Below are 23,913 nucleotides of genomic sequence, written 5' to 3'. Positions count from 1 at the left end.
TTTATTTTCAATCCTTTTCCCAGTGATTTCCAACATAAAATCTGCATTTTGCACCACTGGTACACCCTGAATTGATGTTAAAGTAAGCTATTCACTGCAACCCCAACATCTCTGCTGGGTAGTCACAGCCAGATCCTATCATTGCACATTTGCCCCAATGCGAGTTCCTTCACCCCTTCTCACATTGAATCTTGTTTGCCCTTTTTTTACCCATTCCCCACTTTGGAGAACTCCATTTGTTATGTTTCATAATCTGCTTCAGTATGCATAATTACAAATAATCTACAATGTGTCATCTACAAACTTGGCAACCTTTTCACCCCTGACTGCAGATTATTTTGGCATGCTTATTTTTAATAGTATTTATATGCTGCCCTCTTGCAAAACATCAGGACAGGTAAGCAGTCATTAAAATGACTGACTACTAAAAATTTCAACAGCTGCCCAGACCTGTCAGCACAAAAAAGTATTTTACACAATGGATGAAAGACCACACTACCCTGGCTATATCTGAACATACTTCACATAGATGTCAGTTTCAAGTGGATACCTATTTGGACATATGGCGGGCTTATATTAATTTATATGCTTAATTCAAGATGCATTAAAAAGATGTATTTGTAATGTAAACTGATGGTGGTTTATTGTTATTAGTAACAATACTCATTTTTGAACCTTCAATATTTTTATTTATTTTATTTCAATCCATTTTTTATTTTTTCTTATTGTAAAATTGGCAAATAAAACAAAAACAAACAAGTCTTCAAGAAACACCTGAAAAGTGAGAATGCGAGGTGGTAGAATGAACTGTATCACTTCAGACTGTCGGTGAGAGAATGCAGGGGTACAATCCACTCTCCTACTGCATTCTGCTGCCTGACATTAAACAGCATCAATCTTTAGGATAACTGTTTACATTCCTTCATTAACAAAACTGTCAGTTTATTCCTATTCTCTGTAGCAATTTACTGATGCGTAAGATAACCTGTCCTTTGATCCCATGACATAGGAGTCTTTGGTGAAAGTCCAAATGCACAATATCCATAGGACTGTTGTTTCACAAATTATGCTATGAACTCTTTTAGGCAAAACTTATATGGGACCTTCATTTGCATGTCTGTTTCATTTAAATATAAAACTGGCAGAGGTTGGAAGTAATTAGTTAGGAAAAACGAATTACTTGTAATTTATTATTTTTTTGAGGAACAAGTGGTTAATTTCTTTACATTTTGATTGTAACAGAATGAGGAATAATTTTATTACTTTTGAGGAGTAATTAATGTTTCCAGCATTACTTTTGGGCATTACTGGGGGAGGGAGCCGGAGAAGTCTTCTGCTTTTTTGATTTGTGGATGAAAATCATGTGCTTCAATCTGGGCTTCTGTGCAGCGTCACTCTTCCCTTGTGTTCTGTGGGTATTCAGAAGGTGATGAGGGAGCAGGTGGAGAGTGAGATGGGTGGAGAGAAAAAATTGTTAAAATGGACAGTGGTGGTGAAGTACAGAGTGAAAGGAGAAAGGAGCCGGAGGGCAAGGATGTGGATGAAGGAAGCAGCAGTGGAATGGAGATGAAGAACTGCGGAGGTGAGAGATGACAACACGTGTGTGTTAATACTGCGCTTGCACTTGTTGCGTGAAACAGCCTCTGCAGCTCTCCTGGCTATTTTGCTGTATTTGCAGTGTTTTAACTTTTTTGCACCCCAGGGGAAAATGTTTGCTTGGGTGGGTGTGCCTTAGTTGGTGTCAGGGCAGGGTCCAGGAGGTGGTTGAGTGAGAGAGACAACACTTGCTGGCTGAGAGAGAGAATATTTTATGGATTAAAACATTTATTCTTCAACTCTTTCTGCATGTGTGTGTTTATTTTTAATATTGTTTTAGGCTACTTAGGTGTGCAGCAGCCAAGGCCAGCACCTTGTAGGGCATTCTGTTTTTTTAACAAAAATAATTGTAATTGTAGTGATTACTTTTGAGTAGTGGTAATCAATTACTTTCAGAACAATTGTAATGGTAATTTATTCCTTTTTGGGGCCATTTAACAGTAATTGTAATTTATTCCTTTTTAAAAGTAATCTTCCAAGCTCTGAAAACGGGATGTGAAATGCCTTACTGTAACAGTAAAAGGAGCGTGCAGGAGAGGGATGCTGAACCTTCCCCCTTTCCTGCATTACCTCTTTTCAGTCAGTTGCTCCAGGCAATTATCTCCCTGCCCCATTCTAATACCAGAAGTAAACTGGGAATGGAGAAAAGTGCCTAGAGCAAGATGGTGTGGGAGAGAAGAGGGTCCACTCCCTTCCTGCACTCTTTTTAAAGACCCTATTCCACACGTCTACATGTAAATTGGCTGGACACATGAAAAGAAACAGGTGTCTGCCACCTCAGTCTCCAGTGCATCACTTGTTAGAAGAAGAAAGAACAACAATGGCAGTAAGCCAGAAGTGGCACAAGAAGATCACTGCATTCTAATCCATGCCACTGACTCAGTATTGGCGGGCCAGGAATGTACAATATTGTTCACAGGATTACTTGTGAAAATGGCCGTTGTTGAAGGAAGGTGTGGTGGTGGTTAATGTTTTGAGAAGAGTGTACTTACAGAAGTATGAAACTGCTTGTAGTCTTGAAAATCCTGAAGGAAGAAAAAATCAGATGCAAATTATTTCAGCAACTCCGCTTCTATACATTCATAATAAGGCTTCACATGGCCTGAAGACTCCAGGTTTTGTTAGGCCTCACTGTGCATGCAGAGGCCTTCCTGTGCATGCATGGTGAGATCTAGGATTGCCTAGCATTTGGATCAAGATCGGAACATACCAGAGCCCAGTATTTCACCATTCTGCTTTCAAAGTCAACCCTGCCCATTAACTCATATATACTATTAGAATTGCTGCCCAAACCAAGATTAAAAGCTGTAGAAAGGTTGCTTACCTTGGAACCATATCGTCCACTTCCATATGATGAACCCTATAACAATGAGAAACCCATTATTTCTAGAAAACTTGCACTATATTGATCCTCCTTGGCCATTAATTTCAACTGACATTACAGTGCAATCCTATACATAAATACTCGGAAGTATTCAGTGGGGCTGGATTCAATGGGGGTTACTCTCAGTCCTCAGATAAGCAGATATAGGGTTACAGCCTTGCTTCCAAGTGTGCTTAGCATCAAAGTGTAAATACTGTTTATGATTTTAAATATATAGTTTCATATTTTGAAATCAGGAAAAACGTATTTCCTCTGTCAATCCTAAGGATGACACAGCAGAAATCCATATGAATTAAGCAAGTTTTCAAACTTTCTACCCTAAGAGAACTCATCCCATGTTGACTTGTTTGCTGAGGAATATCCAAGTATCTGCCATAGAACCCCTTTCTGTTGTCCAGTTGCACACTCATTTCTCATGAGGAAACTAGCCAGGCCTGCTGAGTCTCACTATAATTGGGTGGATTAGTAGTAATGAGCAGCTTGTCCACTGGTACTTTTCTTCTTCTTGAGGAATCCCTCATAAGCTTCTAATTACTCCAGGATTCTGTAGTATTCAGTCTGAAATCAACTGAATTAAGTAACTAAATAAGGTGGGGCCAGATCTCAGTGGTACAGCATCTGCTTTGTATGCAGAAGATTCCAGGTTCAGTCCCTAGCATCTCCAGGTAGGACATGAAAATACTCCTGTCCAAAACCTTGGGGAGCTGTTGCCAGTCAGTGTACACAATCCTGAGCTAGATGGACCACTGGTCAGATTCAGTATAAGCAGGGCCGGCACCAGCCTGACCTGGGCCCTGGCACACACACACACACACGCATGCCCTACCTACCTACCTACCAAGCGAGCGGGCTGGTGGGGGGGCAGGCCAGTGAGCGGGTGAGTGACGGAGCGGGAGGGTGAGCAGGCGGGGGCAGGACGGCGGGTGAGAGAGCAGGTGGGGGGGACGGGAGGGTGAGTAGATGGGCAGAAAGGCGAGTGAGTGAGCAAGCAGGCAGGGGGGCAGGAGGGCAAGTGAGCAGGCGGGCTGGAGAGTGAGTGGGTGGGCAGCTCCCTCCCAGCGATCCACGGCAGGGACCCTGCCGCGGATCGCGGAAGGGGAGCACTACTCCCCCAACCTAGCGAGGGGCCCTTCAGGGGCCCCTGTGGGCTGCAGGGCTCTCAGCCAGGGCCTGACCTGGCTGCCCTTTGGCGCCAGCCCTAAATATAAGGCAGCCTCCTATGTTCCTAAATAATGCTGTAAAAATGGAGCTGTGAGCAAATGAGCTCTCAAAATTGTCCACTCTGTGGAGAAGGAAATTGGGAGGACCATTTCACTGAAATTCTCTAGAGGAAGAAGACTGATTAGATGCTTACAGAGCAATCCCAACTGTCTATTTGCCATGCTGAAGGAGATTTGGATATGGCAGAGGTGTCCCTCCACAAGGCTCTTTCTGACGGTACAGGTGGTGGCCACTGAAAGCATGGATGGGTGGAAGGTACTGGTTGTGGCATCCCTGCTGGCAGAAAACTCCAAAATGGGACATTTTGGGGGAGGAGCAGGGAAGAGGCAGAGGTGGGCATCCTCTGGTTCCTACGTTAGTCCAGTGACCACTCTGGGGCTCTCTGCTGTGCCACCTTCAAGCTGGTGCAGCAAAACATCAGATGAACTCACCCTTTATATCCTGTTCTGGTTAACATGAGCGACAAAGCTTTGGATGTGGTAGGAGCTCTGCTGCTCCATTCAGCTCAGTAGCCCCAGACAAGAGCTAGGATTGCTCCTCTAGAGCCATTAACTGACTTGAACTTTGCAGCCCTCATAAATACATTTGATAAGCAGTCCTTACTTGTCCACCGTATTGGCTGCCTCGTCCACCACCATACTGACTACTTCCATATTGATAACCCTAGAAGCAAAATGTAATTAGAAAAAGATTTTTTTTAACCAAGGAAATACCAATATTTCTTTGAACTTTTGTGAACACTCTGGAGAAAATAAAGTAGATAAGATGTTGGAGTACTGTGATTAGCGAGCATCTTTTCCTTTTTCTAAAAGCAGCTGTATTTTCATTGGCGCTGTGGCACCGAAGGACAGGGGGTAATTCTTTGCTTAAGCAGCAGTTCGCCAATGCAGATCCACCCCCCCCCACAAAGCTGCTATTAGCCATGGGGGTGGGGAAGAGGTACAAACTCAATATGATTACCCCTTCCCCCACAAAATGGTCCTGATCCATATCAGGGGCTCCATGGCTCTTTTTTGAAAAAGGGGGAAATGTGCATTCCTGTGGAGAAATTATCTGTGTGTGTATGCCTATTTATGTTTTGTGCTTTGGAAAAGATGTCTGTGACCCCTGTTGATGTCAGAGTGCAAAGCTGTGGACACACTAGCCACTTGAAAAGCAACCAGAATGGTTTTTAACAACATGTTGTGGTGAAGATCAGAAGAAGGGAGCTGGTGGCTGTGTTAGGCTAAAAGCCTGCCTTGTGTAAAGGCCTTATCAGAAGGAGGACACAAAAGCAGTTTTTAAATACCAGTTATACTATCCAAGCAGCGCAGGTACAAACACAGGAACTTTGGAGCCAGAGGCAGGTTGTCCTCAATACCTGGACTGGGCTGTGACTGTGAGTGAATTTGGCTGCAGTAGAAGTTTAGGAAGTTTGGCCTATGGTAAAAGCCTTTTTAGAGGCTGGTGTCAGCTGTCTCTTGAGTCTTTAGAAACTGTCATCAAGCACATGTAAGACCCCAATGTAAATATCAGTATTCCTATATGCACAAAATATCCCTTTAACAAACATTCTTAGTAAATAATTTATTTTGTCTCCAATGATGGTATCAATTTGATACCTGAGCAGTGGTGGTTGGTGCCCATTGGGAATGGTAGGGCGGAAGTCAGGGAGTCCAGCAATAGCTGGAACAACAGCAATGACTAGCAGAGACAAATAATTCTAGTTTTGTCTCCATCCTCCTCGATGAGTTTGACAAGTGGCAACGCTAAGCTCACAGGCAGTGCCATCCCATGGACTGGATGGAAGTAAGATGACAGACAGGTGGGGGCTGGCTGAGGGCACAATGATATTGGTGGAGCAGGGCCCCATTTGCCCAAATGAACCAGCCTTCACTGCATCTAAGCTTACTATGCAAAGCTACTAGGAGTCCTGAAAAGCATTCTAAGGGAATGGGTGGCAGTGGAAAAGAGTCACGTTGAGGAACTCTTAGGTTATCATGGCAGGGAGTTCCACGGATCCTGTAAAAAAAACCAATTAAAGATACACAAATATCTGAACTTATGTTGATAAAAAGTGGGACTGAAATAACCATTCCCCTATAGCTCCAATCACAAAACTCCCATACCATATATAGTTTGACATTTACAGAGTAATTTAACCACATATAAATATTGCTGAGAAATATTCCTGACTTGACCATCATGATGTTGGCTACATCTGCCTCCACCATATTAGCTACTTTCATCACCACTATATCGGGTACTTTCTGGATAGGAACTCTGTTTTTAAAACAAAAACAATTAATTATGCTATGCTTTAGTTTCATTCGATGGCCAGCATACTGGATACTATACCAAAATGTAAATTCTGTTGAAAAATGTTCCTTACTTGTCCATACTGGCTTCCTGGTCCACCAGATTGGCTTCCTTGTCCACCACCATAATGGCTGCTGCCACCATATTGTCCAACACCATATTGGCTGCTGCCACCATATTGTCCGTGACCATATTGGCTGTTGCCACCATATTGTCTACCACCATATTGGCTATTTGCTGACTGAGAACCCTGTTTAAAAAAAAAGACAGGTTTTTTTTAATGCACATGCTCATTCTTAGTCTCAAGAGACAATTCATGCCAAACTACCAATGGAATTGAAGATTATCCCTTACTTGTCCACCATACTGGCTGCCTTGTCCTCCGTAAGAAGAACCCTGTTAAGGAGGAAAACACTTCTATATTCTCTTTTCTATGCAGAAGGGCAAGTACTTGGAAAGAATTTTATTTTTTCATATCTTTCATGAGTAATCTAAATGTGTTTAGAATACTCCCTGAATAGGAACCCTTACTTTGCAAGTTATTGTGGTGGGACCTGAAAAAAATGTGAGCACTCTGTTTTATCTGTCTTTATCTCATTCTGTTGAGTACACAGAGATAATATACGTGGGGATTTATTGAATATTCAAAAGTCTTTATAAAGAAATCTATCAATAACTTGAATGGGAGCAGAGGAAGACCATGCAAATACACAAAGATGCATCTAGATACATCAAGAGTTTAGGTGGGTAAGTTAAAAAAGAAAAGAAATAGCTGCAAAATGTTGCAGGTAACAAAAGTGTCAGAAAGAAGCCCATTCAAAAACTTAAATGGATCATGTATATGTTTTTAATTTTTTTTTAAAAAACGTGTTTTTAAAATTTGTATATTTGTTTTTAATGTTTTTAATTGTTGTAAACAGCCCAGACAGATTCAGCTATGGGGCAGTATATAAATGCAATAAATAATAATAATAATAATAATCCAGCTCATATTGCTTGATTAGCTTCTGTCGCACAAACTAATACAGCAGGCAATAGATACTTACAGTCACCCTGCCTGGGCAATCACATCCACGCTGTAAAGAAAACACACGTTACAGTTCTTTACTAAAAGGAAATCAGTCATCTTATTAGAATGCTATTTTCATGGAAGAATTTTCTTTGAATGAAGATTGATCAATGCTGCTTTACAGTTAAAAATTATGAAATGTCATGCATTTCTAGACCCTAATTTCAATTTTGACATTCTCATTTTCTGCCTCCAATTTTAACTATTTTGTATTTGTGTTGTCTTTATCAGATGGCAAACTCATTTGCGCAGGGCCTGTTTTCTTATTAGCACTCTACAGTGTCTTTTTAAACGTTTTATTTATTTATTTATTTATTTATTTGATATGGGAATGGCTAGCTTGTACCTGAGTATATGCAATTAATGAGCATGTCAAGGAGAGAAAGTTTACCTCTCCACCAAGCCTGCTTCCAGAGTACGATGAGCTCTATATTTGCAAAAACACACAGGGTTTCATATTCTAAACTTGCATATCTATAACCACATGAGAGTTCACCAATAGTACTCTGTAAATACAGTATCAATAGTGTGAGGAAAGAATGCTTACCGGACCACTCTGCTGACTGCCTGAAGGGGATGAAGAATCCTATAATTATACAGTGAAAACACAGGTTATTTATATGGCCATGGACTTTCTAATCTGTACACAGCATGCAGAACAGGATAATAAAAACCTAAGTTCTTATGAAATGAACAAAGACAAGATGCAAAAATAAATACTAAGATGGCCATTACACATCCAATCCAGGCTGACAAAAAGATTTTTTTTTGCAGGGCGGGGGAGGCAGAATCTCCAAAATACTGATGTAAGCTGACTCTAAGGCATAAAATGTGGAAAAGGTTAGGTAAAGGAATCAGCATGAGTGGGGGAAAACCATAATGATCTGTGCTCCAGTGACCCATTACAATCAGCTTCAAATCCTGGTTAGGAAACCAGGTTAAATGGAAACTGATTAACCTTAACCATGGTTAACAGTGCCACCATAAACATGGTTAAAGGAGAACAGGATTTGTTCTGAGTAGGGAAAGAGTTGCAGCGAAGGAGCACACAATCCCACAGAGGTCACTACTAGCCTCTTAACTGCATTTAAGAGACTGGCTCCATTAAATCTGCACCATCCACGAGAGAGCCATTTTAGCTATATATAGACAATTATTATTTTGGAGCAAAGGAAACAACTTTCTCCTGATTGCTGCATGGCAATAGCCCTGATCCAACAATGATAGCTTGATCCACAGACATAATAGTGGAAGGAGATCCTTGCTACATGAGAAAAAAGCAACTTCCCATATTCCCATAACATATCACCTAGTTTTTCAGGGGACTGGAAGTAATACTATCATGTGATGTGTACAGAACTCACATCTATGAAATGTGACCAGCTATACAAGGCATTTGTGTGCTATGATTGGCAGGAAGCGTTGGTGGTAGTGCCATTACCAGAGGGCTGCCCGGTTGGCACAGACCTGTGGCAGGACCTTTTTTGTGGTGGCTCTCCATTTGTGGATGCCTTCTCTAGTGAGACACATCTGTCTCCAACACTGTTGACTTTTTGGAGGAATTTGAAAAAGTCCTGTTTACCCAAGTATTTGATGACTGAAGGAGACTGTTCTTGGCAACCCAGAGATCACTGGATGAAAGAGTTTTATCTTTAAACAGCTTTTTGAAGGTTTTTAACTGTAACTACTTTTAGAATGTTTTACACTGTTTTTGAAATGCCTTGTTGTTGCTAAATTGTTTTGTTGATGTGTTTGCTGACCTAGGCTCCTTCAGTAGTAAAGGTGGGATATAAATTCAATAAATAATTTAATAGATGTGTTGTTATGTGCCTTCAAGTAAATTATGACTTATGGCAACCCTATGAATCATTGACCTCCAATAGCATCTGTTATAAACCACCCTGAATTTAATAGATACTGTTGCTGTTATTTCATTTTCACAAGCACCACTGGTGGACTCTGCCACCACTTTGATGTAAAATGGACAAGAAAAAATCTCTAAAACTAGTTTTACAAAGCCCAGTTACCTATCTTCCACATCATCATTCTTTCACTCCATCTTTTTCTGACTGCCAGTTACCTGCTTCGGTCACTCACCTCTGCCCCATGGCTGCCCATGCTCTCTCCCTTCACTGACCATAAAACATGAGGAGAGTCAGCAAATACAGTCATGACAGCAATCCAGTTTAATACCATCCATTGCACACCTAGCTTAGCTGCCTCCTTCAGCTTTGGTATGAAGGCACATGATGATGCAGCAACCTTGCTAAAGCAGATCTGGGTCTGGTCAGTGCATGCATAGACCACTTGGGAACCCTATATGTGTATGGTGCCTTGAATTCTATCATGGAAGAAAGTCAGAATCTTTATGTAATCAATAAAATACTACAAGGCTGAGAGGTGCAGCTCAGAGCTACAATGTTCTTTCGAATCAGCTGTTTTACCAGCAAAGCAGGCAAATGCCAAATTGCACATGTGCTTTAAAGTATTATGGCAAATTTGTTACAAATTTTGAATAAACACTACTTGACCAGATTAGCTTCCTCCTGAGGATCCCTAAAAGCAATGCACAAGCAATCTATTTCTGTGCTAACAGCATCTTTACAGACAAGACACCTATCTCTGTGTGGTTTATTTTCCTTTCTGCATGTTAATTTCCTACCTGTCCACCAGATTGACTGCCTCCTGAAGAAGTTGAGTTCTGTAAAAGATTAGGAATTGTTTGTTTCTGCTCCAGTTTTTTCTTTTTTTTATCAAGCAATCTTTTTGTGGTTCAGATTTCTTTTGGAAATAACAGAAAGTTTATACCTCAATCCAGCTAGGAAGCATGCTTACCTTTCCACCAGGCTGACTGCCTCCTGAGGAAGAGTTGTTCTGTAAAAAATTAGACATGGATTGTTTCTGTTTCTGATGCTTTTTTGGATACGGTTCTTCTTTGGTAGAAAGAAAATACCTATATTCTGATCCAGCTGCATATGTCTCTCTAGCTAGATGAATTCAGGATGTTTGTTTTGCATGCATAGTTCCTTTCCTAATCCAGTTACTATGCTGTATATGTATAGTGCTGGTTAGGAAATCAACAATCACATCAACAGCTCAGGAAACTGGATTTTGTGTACCTCCATTACTCTGGACAGCTGATTGGTCTGATTGCTGATTTTTCTGACAGTGCTTGAATCTGCAGTCCTGTCTATTGTACAAGGGTCTGGTTGCATTAGTGCAGGGATAGCTGACATGGTGCCCTCCAGATGTTGGCCTACAGTCCAATCAGCCCCAGCCAACATGGCCAATGGTCAAGGATGATGGGAACTGAATTCTGCTCACATTTGGAGGAGACCACATTAACTACTCCTACATTAGGGCTTAAATCTACACATTTAACCCTCGCCACATAACCTGGGAATTGCAATAGTATAAGAGGGTGAATAATTTCTTATAAGGCCAAGTTTCTTTAGAGAAGAACTACAATTGCAAGGATCCCTTTGTTGAAATCCATAGTAGTTTAACAACATTGAAATAAGTTTATATTCATAATGTGTATATATCAGTACATTGAAGGTGGTTTGGAAAAATTTGGAACAAATGTCACTAGGCACCATTACTACTGCTACTACTATCCCACAATACTTCCAGTGACTTCTGATTTCCTCAGGTCTTCCACAGCTGGCTGGGGAGGATATATCCAGCTCCCTAGCCTAGCTTCAGGCAAGCAAAAGGTGGAAGAGAGGAGTATCATGCATGGGCCTTCTTTGTGCAAGGTAAGATTTATTTCTAAAGAAACTATGGGAAAAGAATTTTCTAACATAAAGCAGATTTCCACAATAATTGCATTCCCAAGAAATGATGGGACAGCTTTAGGGATATGAATAAGGTTGCCATATGGCCTTCTTGTCCACGTTTTGGCCAGATTCTGAGCATACCAGTCAGTATGACCCATTTGGGCAATTATCTGGGCTGGATCCCCAGCTTCCATTAAAAAAAAAAGTCACTAGCCTTTGTAGATCCACAGAAATGAGGCAAATCTGCAGCAGGATTATTTAGTGAGACACATGTCTGCTTCCACCTTCCATTGCTACTACTGAAGGAAGACACAGCTGTAGGTGACACACAAAGAAGCAAGGATATCCTGCTTTCCCCTCCTCTTTTATAAACTAATGGGTAAAAAGCAGTATGAGCAATTTCTGATCTCTTCCTTTTCAACCAGAGCTATGTGTTTGCTCTTCTTTTAATTTAACTCAGCTGAAGGTAAAATAATGGTATGCATCAACTTGTGTGCACCGCCTAAATTTTTCGCTTCTTAGCCTTTAACTGGCTTCTAAAAATAAAACATTTTAAGAAAAACGATCTTATGCCCTCTTAAAATTTCCAAGTCTATCCTGTCTTTCAGATGCTTAAGGAAAGCCTGTGAATATCAACCCCACTCTCTCCTCTTTGTCCTAAATCCAGATTTTCCTTCTACAGACACCTAACTCCAATCCATCTCTATAACCCCACCCTCCAAACCCTAGATTCTACCCCCATGAAGTTTCCTTTTTTAAAAAAAAAATTGAGTTGTTTAATTTTAATTTTTGTATGTATATAATATGTAATCTTATTATCATTTATTTATTTATATGGTAGTTCCTTCTAAATAAATAAATGAGGCCTCACCTTTCTTTATCTTTCTTTCTTTCTTAAGGCTACCATCTTTTTCCCTCTTGATGTGCATAACCAGCAAATTTGCATAATATGCAAATTAGGCCAACCAGATTTGTGGAACTGCCTTTTATTACTCATTGTGGTTACCGCAATGGTTTCTAACAGCTATCAGACTAGCTGAAGCACATCCTGATACACAAGAAAACATCAGTTTCAAGACTGGCAAACCCTCCTGTAAAGATCTGTCTAATACCTTATCAGCTCCATACATTAAAAGATTATCACATTTAATTTAAATTATATTTAAAGCATTATTGTAAGAAATATTATTTCCAGGGCTAAAAGAAAATAATTATTCAAATTCTGAATACTCATAAGTTAAACCTGCACTAGGCAGGAGCCAACATTTCAATTAAAAAAGCACATTCACTTTCAGTGGTAAAAATACTGTAAGTGGGAAAAGGGTTCTAACCTTTTCATATTGGCTGCTGCCACCATATGATCCACCCTGCCCATATTGGCTGCTGCTGCCATATGATCCACCCTGTCCAGAAAACAATTATTTTTTAAAAAGATGCTTTGTCACTGACACACCATGTTATCACTTCATCATCATCATCATTATGGACTGCCTTCAAGTTGATCCCGACTTATGGCGACCCTATGAATAGGGTTTTCATGGTAAGCGGTATTCAGAGGGGTTTTACCATTGCCTCCCTCTGAGACTAGTCTTCTCAACAGATCTGCAATAAACTACTTTTGATATATTGGAGCAGAAATAAGTAGAAAAACTGGAGGGGGGAGATCCAGATGGCTCTCCTAGTGCTTTTGCTTCAGTGGGAGGCAGCTGTCCACTAATGGAAGAGGAGAGACAAATTTGGCTGATTACCCTTCCTCTCTTCAGCCTCCAGCACTTCTCAAAAACTCTTCTAGAGGGTTGGAGTAGCCTCCAGAACGGATTTTCAAGGGGTGCTAGTAGCCTGCAGAGAAGAAAGGGAAGAGGCAGAAGTCCTCTCCCCTCCTCCACTGTTAGCAGATGCCTCCCAGTGGATGGAGAGTTGTGAGGTCCTCCAGAATAGCATGGAAGGTGGTGCAGGTGAAGGAGAAATTGGCAAAAGTTACCTCCCACCTCCTCTGCCAGCAGGATCCCTCAAATGGGGACTTTGCATCCACAGAAGATGAAATCTAGATGGACATATACCATCTTGGTATATATTCCATATATGCTACATTATATATTTGTTTTTTACCTGTCCATATTGGCTGCTGCCACCATATGATCCAATCTGTCCACCCTGTATGGAAGACATTTGTTAATTACAAAAGCTACTTTCTGTAACTTTCTATATTTCAGAGCAGAAATAAACAATAAAACATATTTTTAGTTTTTGTAATGGTGTGTATACCAAGGCATATATTACCTACCTACATACATTAAAAGAGTTTTTACCTGTCCATATTGGTTGCCACCACCATATGATCCACCCTGTAGAGAAAACACATTACTTTAAACAATTACATTAGTATATCTTCCCTAAAATATTTTCTATATATAACAGCAGAAGAAGCATAACATAGTATAAATATATGTGTGCATGTATTGGTTAGCATGGTATATATTACATTTATAATATTAAAAGTGCTGTTACCTGTCCGTATTGGCTGCTACTCCCATATGATCCACCCTGAACAGAAAACAATTAGTACATCAGATAAAAGTTGTTTGGTGGTGAAATACCATATTACATTAGGATAACTTCATTAAGCTACTGTCTGTATCCAGAAACAGAAATAAGCATAACACTTTTACTAAAATATATGTGTATATTATTTAACACAATGGTATAGATCAGTGTTCTTTAACCTTGGGTCCCCAGATGTTGTTGGATTGTAACTCCCATAATCTGTGACCATTGGCCATACTTGCTGAGGATGATGGGAGCTGGAGTTTAACATCCGGAGACCCAAAATTGGAGAACACTTGTATGGATGACATTTATAATATATATTTAAATGTTTTACCTGTCCGTATTGGCTGCTGCCCCCATATGGTCCACTCTGTCCACCCTAAACAGAAAATACGTTACTTAAAAAAAAGATTGTCACTTTGAGATACCATACTGCCTTTATATATGCTAGACATATTGTGAAACTAATCAGGATCCATTTCAATCTATTTCCAGGGCTAATATTTGCAACGAACCTGCCTTGGTTTTCCTGACTGGTGAACTATGCTGGAGGAAGGACAAAGGAATTTCAGCTCTGTGAATTCTCCTGGACCACTTGACGATATGATCAACTGCGGCACCTTCTGGATAGCTGGCTGGGTTGTGGAGTGGGGGCACTTAGAAATTGTGAAGTAACTAAATATAGGCACTGAGCTACTAGCTGTGTTCAGGAGCAGAACAAGCATAACACGTATTTTTAATTTATATCTCCTAGGCAGAAGGTAGATTGGGATCGCTAGATGATTTGCTGTAGATTTGGCAAGGATTTCCGACTCCCAATTGTCTAACAATAAAGCAACAAAATGATCTGTCCACACTCACTTGGATTGCTGACATGAAGAAACTTTAGGGGGTAACCAGGAATGGATTATCTTGTAGAAGGACTATGAGTTTTGTCCAACAGGAGTCCTACTCAGAACAGACCAACTGAAGTTAATGTTCGTCGAATCTACTAACTTCAATGGTCTATTCTGAGGAAGACTAGCACTGAATTCAGCCCTACGAGTTCAGCTTAGTTCTGGTACTCAAAACAAATCCCTGATCTCAGCAGCTACTCAGAAATAATATGTTCTTTAATTCTAAGTGTATGTTTTTTGCATCCAGCTGATGGGTCTCAGTAAAACACAAAATATACCCCCGTATGTCTAAAGTCTGCTGTCCCCTATATATACAACTACAGTAGATATTACATATATATTATGCATTAGTGTTCTTACCTGTCCATATTGGCTGCTGCCACCATATGATCCACCATATCCACCCTGTACAGAAAACAAATATTAATTACAAAAAAGACTAATGCCATATTAATTTTATTTTCACTAAGCTAGTCTCTTTCTTTCATTCAAAAACTGGGGTTTTAGGAACACAGGAAAGTTGCCTTATACTGAGTCAGACAACTGGTCCAGTACTGTCTATGCTGAAGCAGCAGCTCTCCAGGATTTTAGACAGTTTTTTCCCAGCTCCACCTGGTATGTTCTGCATGCAAAGCCAAAACTCTCCCACTATCTTCTATTATTTATTAAAAATATTTGTAAGCTACTCTTCCATATCTAAAATCTCCAAAGTGGCTGAAAACAAACCAATGAAATGTCAGTAGTAAATCTAATTATGACTGTAACATCTAACAAAAATCAGATAAAACAGATAAACAATAAATTGAGAACAAGCCACTATGTCACTTGTCAATTAGTAAAACATAAAGAAATAATAATTTAACCCTTAAAAGTCTTGATAAATAAAATCACCCTAACATTATTGTCATTCATGTTAATATCATGGAATGAATCTCATAGCTCATTTTGTCCAAGCTCCTACAGTCATGAAATTGTACCATTGTTTAAAATGGGGTTTTGCAACATGGCTCAGATGCAGAGAATTGTGGGGATTTCATCTTGGGAGGAGATGGGCCTCTGTGTGAGTGGAAAACTTTTAAGTTTTGTTTCTCAGCTGTCACTAATTAAGAGCTGGTGAAGCAGCACCTGGTTATCTCTGTTATCTGTGACAGCCTGGTACTCAAGGACAACCAGGCCTGAGAAGAGTTGAGATCAGGAACGGAGGGGGGTTAAGGCGTGAAAAGTGAAGAAGCTTCGGGAAAATTACTTCATTAGAAAGCCCCCTGATTGGCTGAATCACTGTGAACCGTTGCTAGGGTTTTGTCCTTAAGTATAGGGGGTGAGATCCATAGTCTTTGTTCCCCTGGGTTCCATCTAGACGGGTGGTTACCTGAGTGGGATTTCACTACCCTACTGATGCCTCTCTTAGGAGGGGATGAGATTTACAAGAACTACCTCTTCAAGTACCGTATATTCCGGCGTATAAGACGACTGGGCGTATAAGACGACCCCCAACTTTTCCAGTTAAAATATAGAGTTTGGGATATACTCGCCGTATAAGACTACCCCAGTATACAACAAGCGATGTACCTTACCGGCGATTGGCTGGTTGTTGTATACAAAGCCTGCTTGGATTGGTCAGCTCTCCCTGCCTGCCCAGCCCTCCCTGTCTCCAAGACTATCAGAGCGGTAGCGCAAACACGCCTCTTTCACTTCTTTCCACGAATCCTGGTGAGTGGATTTTCTTCTACCGTACTTGTACAGCGCTGCCCTTGCTGCTTTCATACGGTCGCCGCATACGGCGGGGATGCGGCCGTGGCCGTTTTTGAGCTCCCCCCACCATATGTGGCGACCGCAGATTCTCCAGTCCGGCTCGGAAGTTTCAGCACCCGCCCTATAAGATGACACCCGGCGTATAAGACGATCCCCGACTTTTGAGAAGATTTTCCTGGGTTAAAAAGTCGTCTTATACGCCGGAATATACGGTAAGTAGAATAGGTCAGTTAGGTTTGTTATTTTTGGTTGTGTCTGAACTCTCCTGTATGTCTTACCTGGTTGGATGTGGGTTTTGAGGAATTGTTTTGCTGCTATTAATTGTACACTTATATTTTATTAATAAAGCTACTTCTTATTTACCCTTGTGTGTTCATTGAGCGAGAACAATTTGGTTCTGAATCCAGCACCTTGACCGCTGACCACAAACTACCAAGAGTGTGTTTTGGCTTTACCAGAGGCTTCTGGACAAGGAGCGCCTGTTTGGCTCTCGTCTTTAGGAATCCTTGGTTTACCTATGTCTGGGCTCTGGGTTTCCCCTAACTCAGAGTGAGAACCAGTTGAAGGGGTGGTAGCAGCCTATCTTCTACCCTGCAGGGTTGGTGTGGTTTGCACAGCCTTGGCAAGGGGGAAAATTGGGTTCCGGATCAATTACCCAGGGTGGGGAATTGGGTCCGAAGCATGTACCTGGCACCCATGAGGTCATAGGTCATGACACCTGTCATTGCAAGAAATTGACTGCTACAGTGTGCCTGATAAAGTTGCAAGTTAACACCTCATGGATTTGTCTGGCAAGGGTGGTTCATAAACTACTGAAAAGACCCTAGTCACCAACCACTTAATAAATAGATAAAATACTTTCAGATCAGTGTGTCTTGGTGTCACATTCTGAATTTAAGTGAAGTTTCCAAACATCTTTCAAATGACAAAAAATACATTACAGAAGCTTGGATGTTATTAGGTGCATAGATAACATAGCAATATATGCTATAGTAAAATGTATGTTGCACATTATCTGTATATATGTCTGTTGTGTGTGTGTGTGTGTTTTACCTCTCCATATTGACTGCCACCACCATATGATCCACCCTGGCCATACGGACGACCGCTCCCATATGATCCACCCTATATAAGAAAACACTTATAACTATAAAAATATGCTATCTTAACATAACTGCATTAAGCTATATTCAGGAGAAGAGTAAACATAAAACTTATTTCTATGTTATATATGTCCTATAATATAGGTAATAATATAATACAATGGAAATGGACTGCCTTCAAGTCGTTCCCGACTTATGGCGACCCCATGAATAGGGTTTTCACGGTAAGTGGTATTCAGAGGTGGTTTACCATTGCCTTCCTCTGAGGCTGAGAGGCAGTGACTGGCCCTAGGTCACAATACAGTATAATATAATATAATACAATTACTATCATTCCTTCTAATACCAAATTCAGTTGTCCCAAACCTTCAGCTGAACAACAAAACGGGGCAACTCACAAAGAAGTCAGGAGTCTCTACATACTGGAGAAGTCCCTTGTGTATGCAGAAAAATATTAATTTTCAAATTAAAGGGACCCTAGCATGCTCAGTGCACTCCAGGAACAGAATACTATATTGCTATAATATATCTGCAATAAACTACTTTGTATAATCCAGAGCTGAAATATTTATTTATTTGATAGCCTATATTTATTATATTGTGTGATAGATGGATATAGATATATTGTGTACTACATATATTATAAATATTAAATATATGGTATATTATAAAATAATGTTTACCTGTCCATATTGGCTGCTGCTGCCATATGAGCCACCCTGTACGGAAAACAATTGAAATTAATGATTACCTTAATATACTTTCACTAAACTACTTTCATGTATATGTATGTGTATGTGTGTGCGTGTGTGTATATATGTGTGTGTGTGCGTGCTCTTGTGTGTATATATACATGTATGTATATGTGTATATATGTGTACACTTATACAATATACTAGATAATAAAATACTTTTTACCTGTCCATATTGGCTGCTACCATATGATCCACCCTGTAGAGAAAACACTTATTAAAACAATACAGTATTACCTTCATAATATTACCTTAGTGCATGGGCAGTGCAATCCTACCACCAAATCCACTGGCGGAAGGGAGTTAGGAAGGAGTAGAGGTGCCTCTCTGTTAGTAGAGTCAAACTTTGCTAGCAGTGGGGCACATCCACCATGTAGGCCACTGTTACGCTTGCAGATCATTCCAGGGTAATAGAGCAACTGCTGGAGCTTGTTTCACATTCAGTAGCTAGCATTAGGACTCGAAACAAGGCATTCCAGGGGTGGAGCAGGAGAAAGACAGTGGTGGCCTTGGATTCACTTGATCAGAGACAGGCTCATGGATTGGGCACTCACTCTCTGCCAGCATGTAGCAGGCATAATTAATTTCCTGCCTATTTGAATAAATGGGGGAGGGTTGAAAATATCCACCCAGTAAAAAAGGTCACCTCTAGCACCACCCACTCTGGCCTGCACAAGTAGGCAGGGCTGTGAAAGTAGTAGTTATTCTACCACTTCTCACCTTCCCATGTTGCAGTAAGGGTTGCACTCTAAAGTACTGTCTATGTTCAAGATCAGAGTAAGAATAAATATTATTTTTCTTTTTAAAAATATTTTTCTGTACACTGTATATTACCTTGTATATATTACATATACTTTAAAATAATTTTCACCTGTCCATATTGGCTGCTGCCCCCAAATGTTCCATCTGGTCGTCCCTGCACAAGAAACATTTTTTTAAAAAATTACATTAATAAATCTGCCCTAAGGAACATTATATTTTTAAGAGCAAAATAAGCAATAAACATAGATTTATTTTAATTTTCATTTTTCTGTGTATACTGTATAGCGGGGCTGTATCGAATTTAGAGTTGAACCTCCAAAATCAAATTAGGCATGGTTAACTTACATCCATTAATTTCAGTGGGCTTACCTGAATATGACTTAGTTGGATACATTGGATGATGTATTAAAAGTGTTTTTACCTGTCCATGTTGGATGCCGCTCCATCCAGCCGCTCCACTCTGTACAGAAAATAGTTTTTCCAAAAAGATTTTGTTACTGAAAAAAAATACTTTCTACATTCAGAAGCAGATATAAGCATATAACACTTTAAATCTCTCTATGTATATTACATATAATCATGGGTGTAGTCATCTGTGGTCTTGGGGGGATTAACCCTTACTTTTTGGGGAGCAAGGGCCCAGCCAGGTTCCTATATCTCCATCATCCCACAAACCAATCAGCATGAAAGGGGAATGTATTAGCCACTGAGAAGAATCTCCCAGCTTGCTTCCTTGTCCTTTCCTGCTTATTGGAGCCAATCAGAGTGAAAGGTGGTGAGTCAGCCACAGAAAAGACTCTTCTTGGTAGCTAACACCCTCTCCCTTCATGTTGATTGGCTCCCAGGGATGTGGGAGAAGGTGTGTGCGGGAAGGACTGAAGAGTGTGGAGATGACAACGGAGAACAAGCAAGCGAGTGGGAGTGGTGTGACTAACATGAAGGGATCCTGCACTTTTGAATGTGCCACTATACCACTGCATATAATATATATATATATATATATAAATAAAGTTTTTACCTGTCCATATTGGCTGCCACTGCCATATGATCCACTCTGCAGAAAAAGAATTTGTTACTTCAAAAAGGTTGTTTTTTGCTGAAATACTCTAATATACATGCACTAAACTATTTTTTAAATTCAGGAGCAGGAATAAACATAGAGTGATACCAGCTAAGCCGTATCCAGAGTAAATCCATTAAAATCAATGGACTGAAGTTACTTAAGTTTATTGATTTCAATGGATCTGCTATGAATATGACTGATATCACCCATAAAACATATTTTTCAACATATTAAAATCGTGTTGTATATTACTATAATATATATTTATATATAGTACATATATAGTACATATTTCATATATACTAAGTACCTGTCCATGTTGGCCGCCACCACCGCCATATGATCCAACCTGCACAGAAAACAGTTACTACTTAAAAAAAAAGACGGTTGCCAAAAAAAGCTTTATATATTATCAATATACAAAACATTTGAAAATCGGTTTACAAAAGATACCAGCAAATTAAAATAAGAGAAAAACAATTACATAATCATAACATAAATTCAATATTATAAAGAAATAATCTAGATTTAAAACATGAGAAAAAGGAAATGAAAGTTAACAGACACACAAAAAAGTGCTACACTGCTAATGCCAGGAGTGACTGGCAGGATGGGTGGTGCTGCAGAACTGGCTTCCCAGCAGTGGCAATGCTGCCATGTACCAGGCAGTGTGAGGGCAGGGTACGGTGGTGGCAAGATCAGGGAGGTATAGAAGCACCAGTGGAGCTAATCCAGGGCTCCTGCCAGTGTTTAATGCCTGTCTGGGATGTTCGATGACCAAAGCATCATATCGTTATTAAGAGTACTTACAACTATAGATGGACCAACAAAGAACTCTGAGGCTTACAGGCATAAATTCTGAATGGAATGGGCTCTGCCATCAAGATCCGCATGGAACTGTATTTTGTGAAAAGCTCCAACAAGAGTTCAACTACCAAGCCACTTTATAAAGAGCAAGTCTGATTTTTGATAGCAGCCATTATGGCAAGCATACCAAAAGGGAAGGATTTCCCCCCCACACTGTCTTGTATAAAAATCTCATCAAGAAATTAATAGGGGGGGGGAAATAACTCCATGGTGAGGAAATGTGATCTCTTGTGAAGCAAGCATTCTCTTAAGTATAACAATGCTAACTATCAAAAATAAATATAAATTAAATCATGTAAGACAACTAATACATGAATAGTAAAGAAAAATAGTTACCAGTGTACCAGGGCAAAAACATCCTCCCTGTAAAAATATTTGTTTTTTTAAAAAGTGAGATGAAATGCAATATGTTTTCACACAGAGGTTTATATTTATAACATTTTAGATTATTTTAAGTGATTTGCCTGCACAACTGTGAAAGTGTTGAAGAAATAAATTCCTGTTTCCTTCTAGAAAGTAGAGATCAGTTCCCACTGGAGAACATCAGAAATATTTGTTGGTTCAATTTAGATCCTGCCCTTCATCAATTTCATTGATTATAGGGCGAGTTACTTCTCCACACACACAAAATCATACAGTAAAAATAGGCAGGTCAATCTAAACCCCAGCTGAGCAGCAGCAGGGCATGACAGAGTGGTAGGGCCACCATCACCACATCTACATCTCTATTGCTCATGCTGGCAAGGGCAGAAGGCGAGAGGCAGGCAAATTACCAGCCTAGCTTGGAGTTGGCACAGCAATTGGGCCTTGATCGGTCTGATGCTGTCAAGTGACAGTAGTGGGGCTGGCTACAAATCCAGTGGAAAACAGAAATCAGTTCAACTTCAGAAATTCAGGAGATGGATTTTGTTTCAGAAGCTGTAGTAACCTTGGGACTTGCTCGATTCCATCCCATCGCACATGCAAATAAATTAAATCTTGAATCATTTTCAGTTTGCACACGTCACCAAAAAAGCAGCAGAAGTTTCCCATAGTATCTTGCTGCACCCATTCCCTTTGAAATGCAAAACAATGGAGCTACATTCTTCAACTGTCAGAAAGGGAGTGGTTGCCTTTAGCCCCTGAAGGGATATGTCTAAAAAGGCAGTGTCAAGGTGATTGAGGAGCACTGGAGAAGCTCAAAGCATAAGGGCCTAAGTGGGTCGGAGACAGTTTAGGCAAATATGGGAGGCTGAGCAGTTGAAGAAAGGAATAGAAATGGAAACATATTCAGTCTTCCTTTAATGTTTGGATACTATAAACAGTTGAGCAAGGTTCAATCAAATGATCAATTTGCTTACCTGGCCATTGGCATAAGCCACAAATGACCCATCCTATACAGAACAAAGGGAGTTAAAATCAGTCAGCTTCTCAGTATTTAGTTTTTGCTTATGCTAGGTTTCTCCAAGCAAGAAGCCTTTTGTAAGCATTCAGTTTTCCCATCTACAATTTTCTCATCATTTACATTTTGTTCTCAAGGGTTTTATGCATGAGATTAACAAATCTATTAATAATTTCATTAAAATTATTGAGTTTATGCCATGTCCTGATTAAAAGTATAAAGAACTTTTGAAGGTTCTGATTAAAATGAGAATTTTAACAGGAGTATACTTCTAGGAGAATTACTTGCCCTCACTGTTTTTGTATGAACATCAGAACACTATAGCAAATGAGTGGTTATTACTCTTAGATCAGAGTTGGTTGAAGGACCATCCGGTCAAATCTAACTACAATGGAAAAATTCTTACCTGTAAATTATAGTTTTCATTACTAGAAAAGGTTTCACCCTGTAAAAGATGCAAAAGAATACTTAAAGTCAAGGTACTAAATAAATGCCATGTATTACTACAACATAAATTCCAGTCCGGGTTCAGGCCTGGTTATGGGACTGAATCAGCCTTGGTTGCCCTGATGGATGACCTTTATCGTTAGAAGGACAGGGGGAGTGCCACCCCAGGGAGAGTTACTCTTACTTGATCTCTCAGCGGCGTTTGATACCATTGACCATGGTATCCTTCTGGGCTGACTTGGTGAGATGGGTATTGGAGGCACTGTTTTACAGTGGTTCCAATCCTATCTCCAAAGTCATTTTCAGACAATAGCATTGGGTGATTGTCTTTCGGCACCCTGGCAGTTATGCTGCAGGGTACCATCATGTCCTCCATTCTGTTTAACATCTACAGTATATGAAGCCCTTGGAAGCAGTCATCAGGTGTCAGCAGTACACTGACAATACCCAGCTCTATTTCTCTGTAACATCTGAATTGGGAAAGGCCATGCAAGCCCTGGACCGGTGCCTGGAATCGGTGGTGGGCTGGATGAGGGCCAACAAACTAAGTCTGAATCCTAGGAAGACAGAGGCACTGTGTGTTGATGGTTTCCGAGTTCAGATAATCTGTCAGTTGCCGGCTTTGGATGGGGTTGTACTCCCTCTGAAAGAGCAGGTTCGTAGTCTGGGCATGCTTCTGGATCCATCTTTGTTGTTAGAGGTCCAGGTGACCTCAGTGGCTAGGAGTGCCTTTTACCAGCTTTGCCTGGTAAGACAGCTGTGTCCATTTCTGGACCGACCAGGATAGCCTGACCACTGTTACCACTGTTGTCCACACAATGGTAACTTCCAGGCTGGATTACTGTAATGCGCTCTATGTGAGGCTGCCTTTGAGGTTGGTCTGGAAGCTGCAGCTGGTGCAAAATGCGGTGGTGAAACTGCTCAGTGGAGCACGATATCGCCAACATGTCACCCCGCTGCTGAAATAATTGCACTGGCTGCCCATTTGCTACCGGG

General features: G+C 40.4%; 1 protein-coding gene across 13 annotated transcripts in view; it reads right to left on the bottom strand.

Annotated features, from left to right (window-relative positions):
- LOC133387928 (hornerin-like) overlaps positions 1 to 23,913 on the bottom strand; it is a 107,432-nt gene that overhangs the window by 2,290 nt on the left and 81,229 nt on the right. For 7 of the 13 annotated variants that reach the window (XM_061633792.1, XM_061633791.1, XM_061633795.1 and 4 more), the window contains 25 exons: positions 22,877 to 22,915; positions 22,430 to 22,462; positions 21,426 to 21,452; positions 20,533 to 20,571; positions 20,178 to 20,213; positions 19,581 to 19,619; positions 19,269 to 19,313; positions 18,564 to 18,596; positions 18,329 to 18,364; positions 17,596 to 17,667; positions 15,151 to 15,195; positions 14,229 to 14,273; positions 13,856 to 13,891; positions 13,657 to 13,692; positions 13,457 to 13,501; positions 12,679 to 12,750; positions 10,404 to 10,442; positions 10,231 to 10,269; positions 8,116 to 8,154; positions 7,546 to 7,575; positions 6,854 to 6,895; positions 6,573 to 6,749; positions 4,805 to 4,864; positions 2,921 to 2,956; positions 2,589 to 2,621 (listed from right to left, as the gene is read on the bottom strand). In XM_061633792.1, coding sequence (XP_061489776.1) covers positions 2,589 to 2,621; positions 2,921 to 2,956; positions 4,805 to 4,864; positions 6,573 to 6,749; positions 6,854 to 6,895; positions 7,546 to 7,575; positions 8,116 to 8,154; positions 10,231 to 10,269; positions 10,404 to 10,442; positions 12,679 to 12,750; positions 13,457 to 13,501; positions 13,657 to 13,692; positions 13,856 to 13,891; positions 14,229 to 14,273; positions 15,151 to 15,195; positions 17,596 to 17,667; positions 18,329 to 18,364; positions 18,564 to 18,596; positions 19,269 to 19,313; positions 19,581 to 19,619; positions 20,178 to 20,213; positions 20,533 to 20,571; positions 21,426 to 21,452; positions 22,430 to 22,462; positions 22,877 to 22,915 — 1,173 coding nt within the window. The remainder of the gene's footprint in view (positions 1 to 2,588; positions 2,622 to 2,920; positions 2,957 to 4,804; positions 4,865 to 6,572; positions 6,750 to 6,853; positions 6,896 to 7,545; positions 7,576 to 8,115; positions 8,155 to 10,230; positions 10,270 to 10,403; positions 10,443 to 12,678; positions 12,751 to 13,456; positions 13,502 to 13,656; positions 13,693 to 13,855; positions 13,892 to 14,228; positions 14,274 to 15,150; positions 15,196 to 17,595; positions 17,668 to 18,328; positions 18,365 to 18,563; positions 18,597 to 19,268; positions 19,314 to 19,580; positions 19,620 to 20,177; positions 20,214 to 20,532; positions 20,572 to 21,425; positions 21,453 to 22,429; positions 22,463 to 22,876; positions 22,916 to 23,913) is intronic. The other 6 variants (XM_061633798.1, XM_061633793.1, XM_061633800.1 and 3 more) reach the window with 6 other exon arrangements.

The sequence above is a fragment of the Rhineura floridana genome, chromosome 6 (assembly GCF_030035675.1).
Source record: "Rhineura floridana isolate rRhiFlo1 chromosome 6, rRhiFlo1.hap2, whole genome shotgun sequence".
NCBI lineage: Eukaryota > Metazoa > Chordata > Lepidosauria > Squamata > Rhineuridae > Rhineura > Rhineura floridana.
This window is presented reverse-complemented; position numbering and strand designations above follow the sequence as displayed.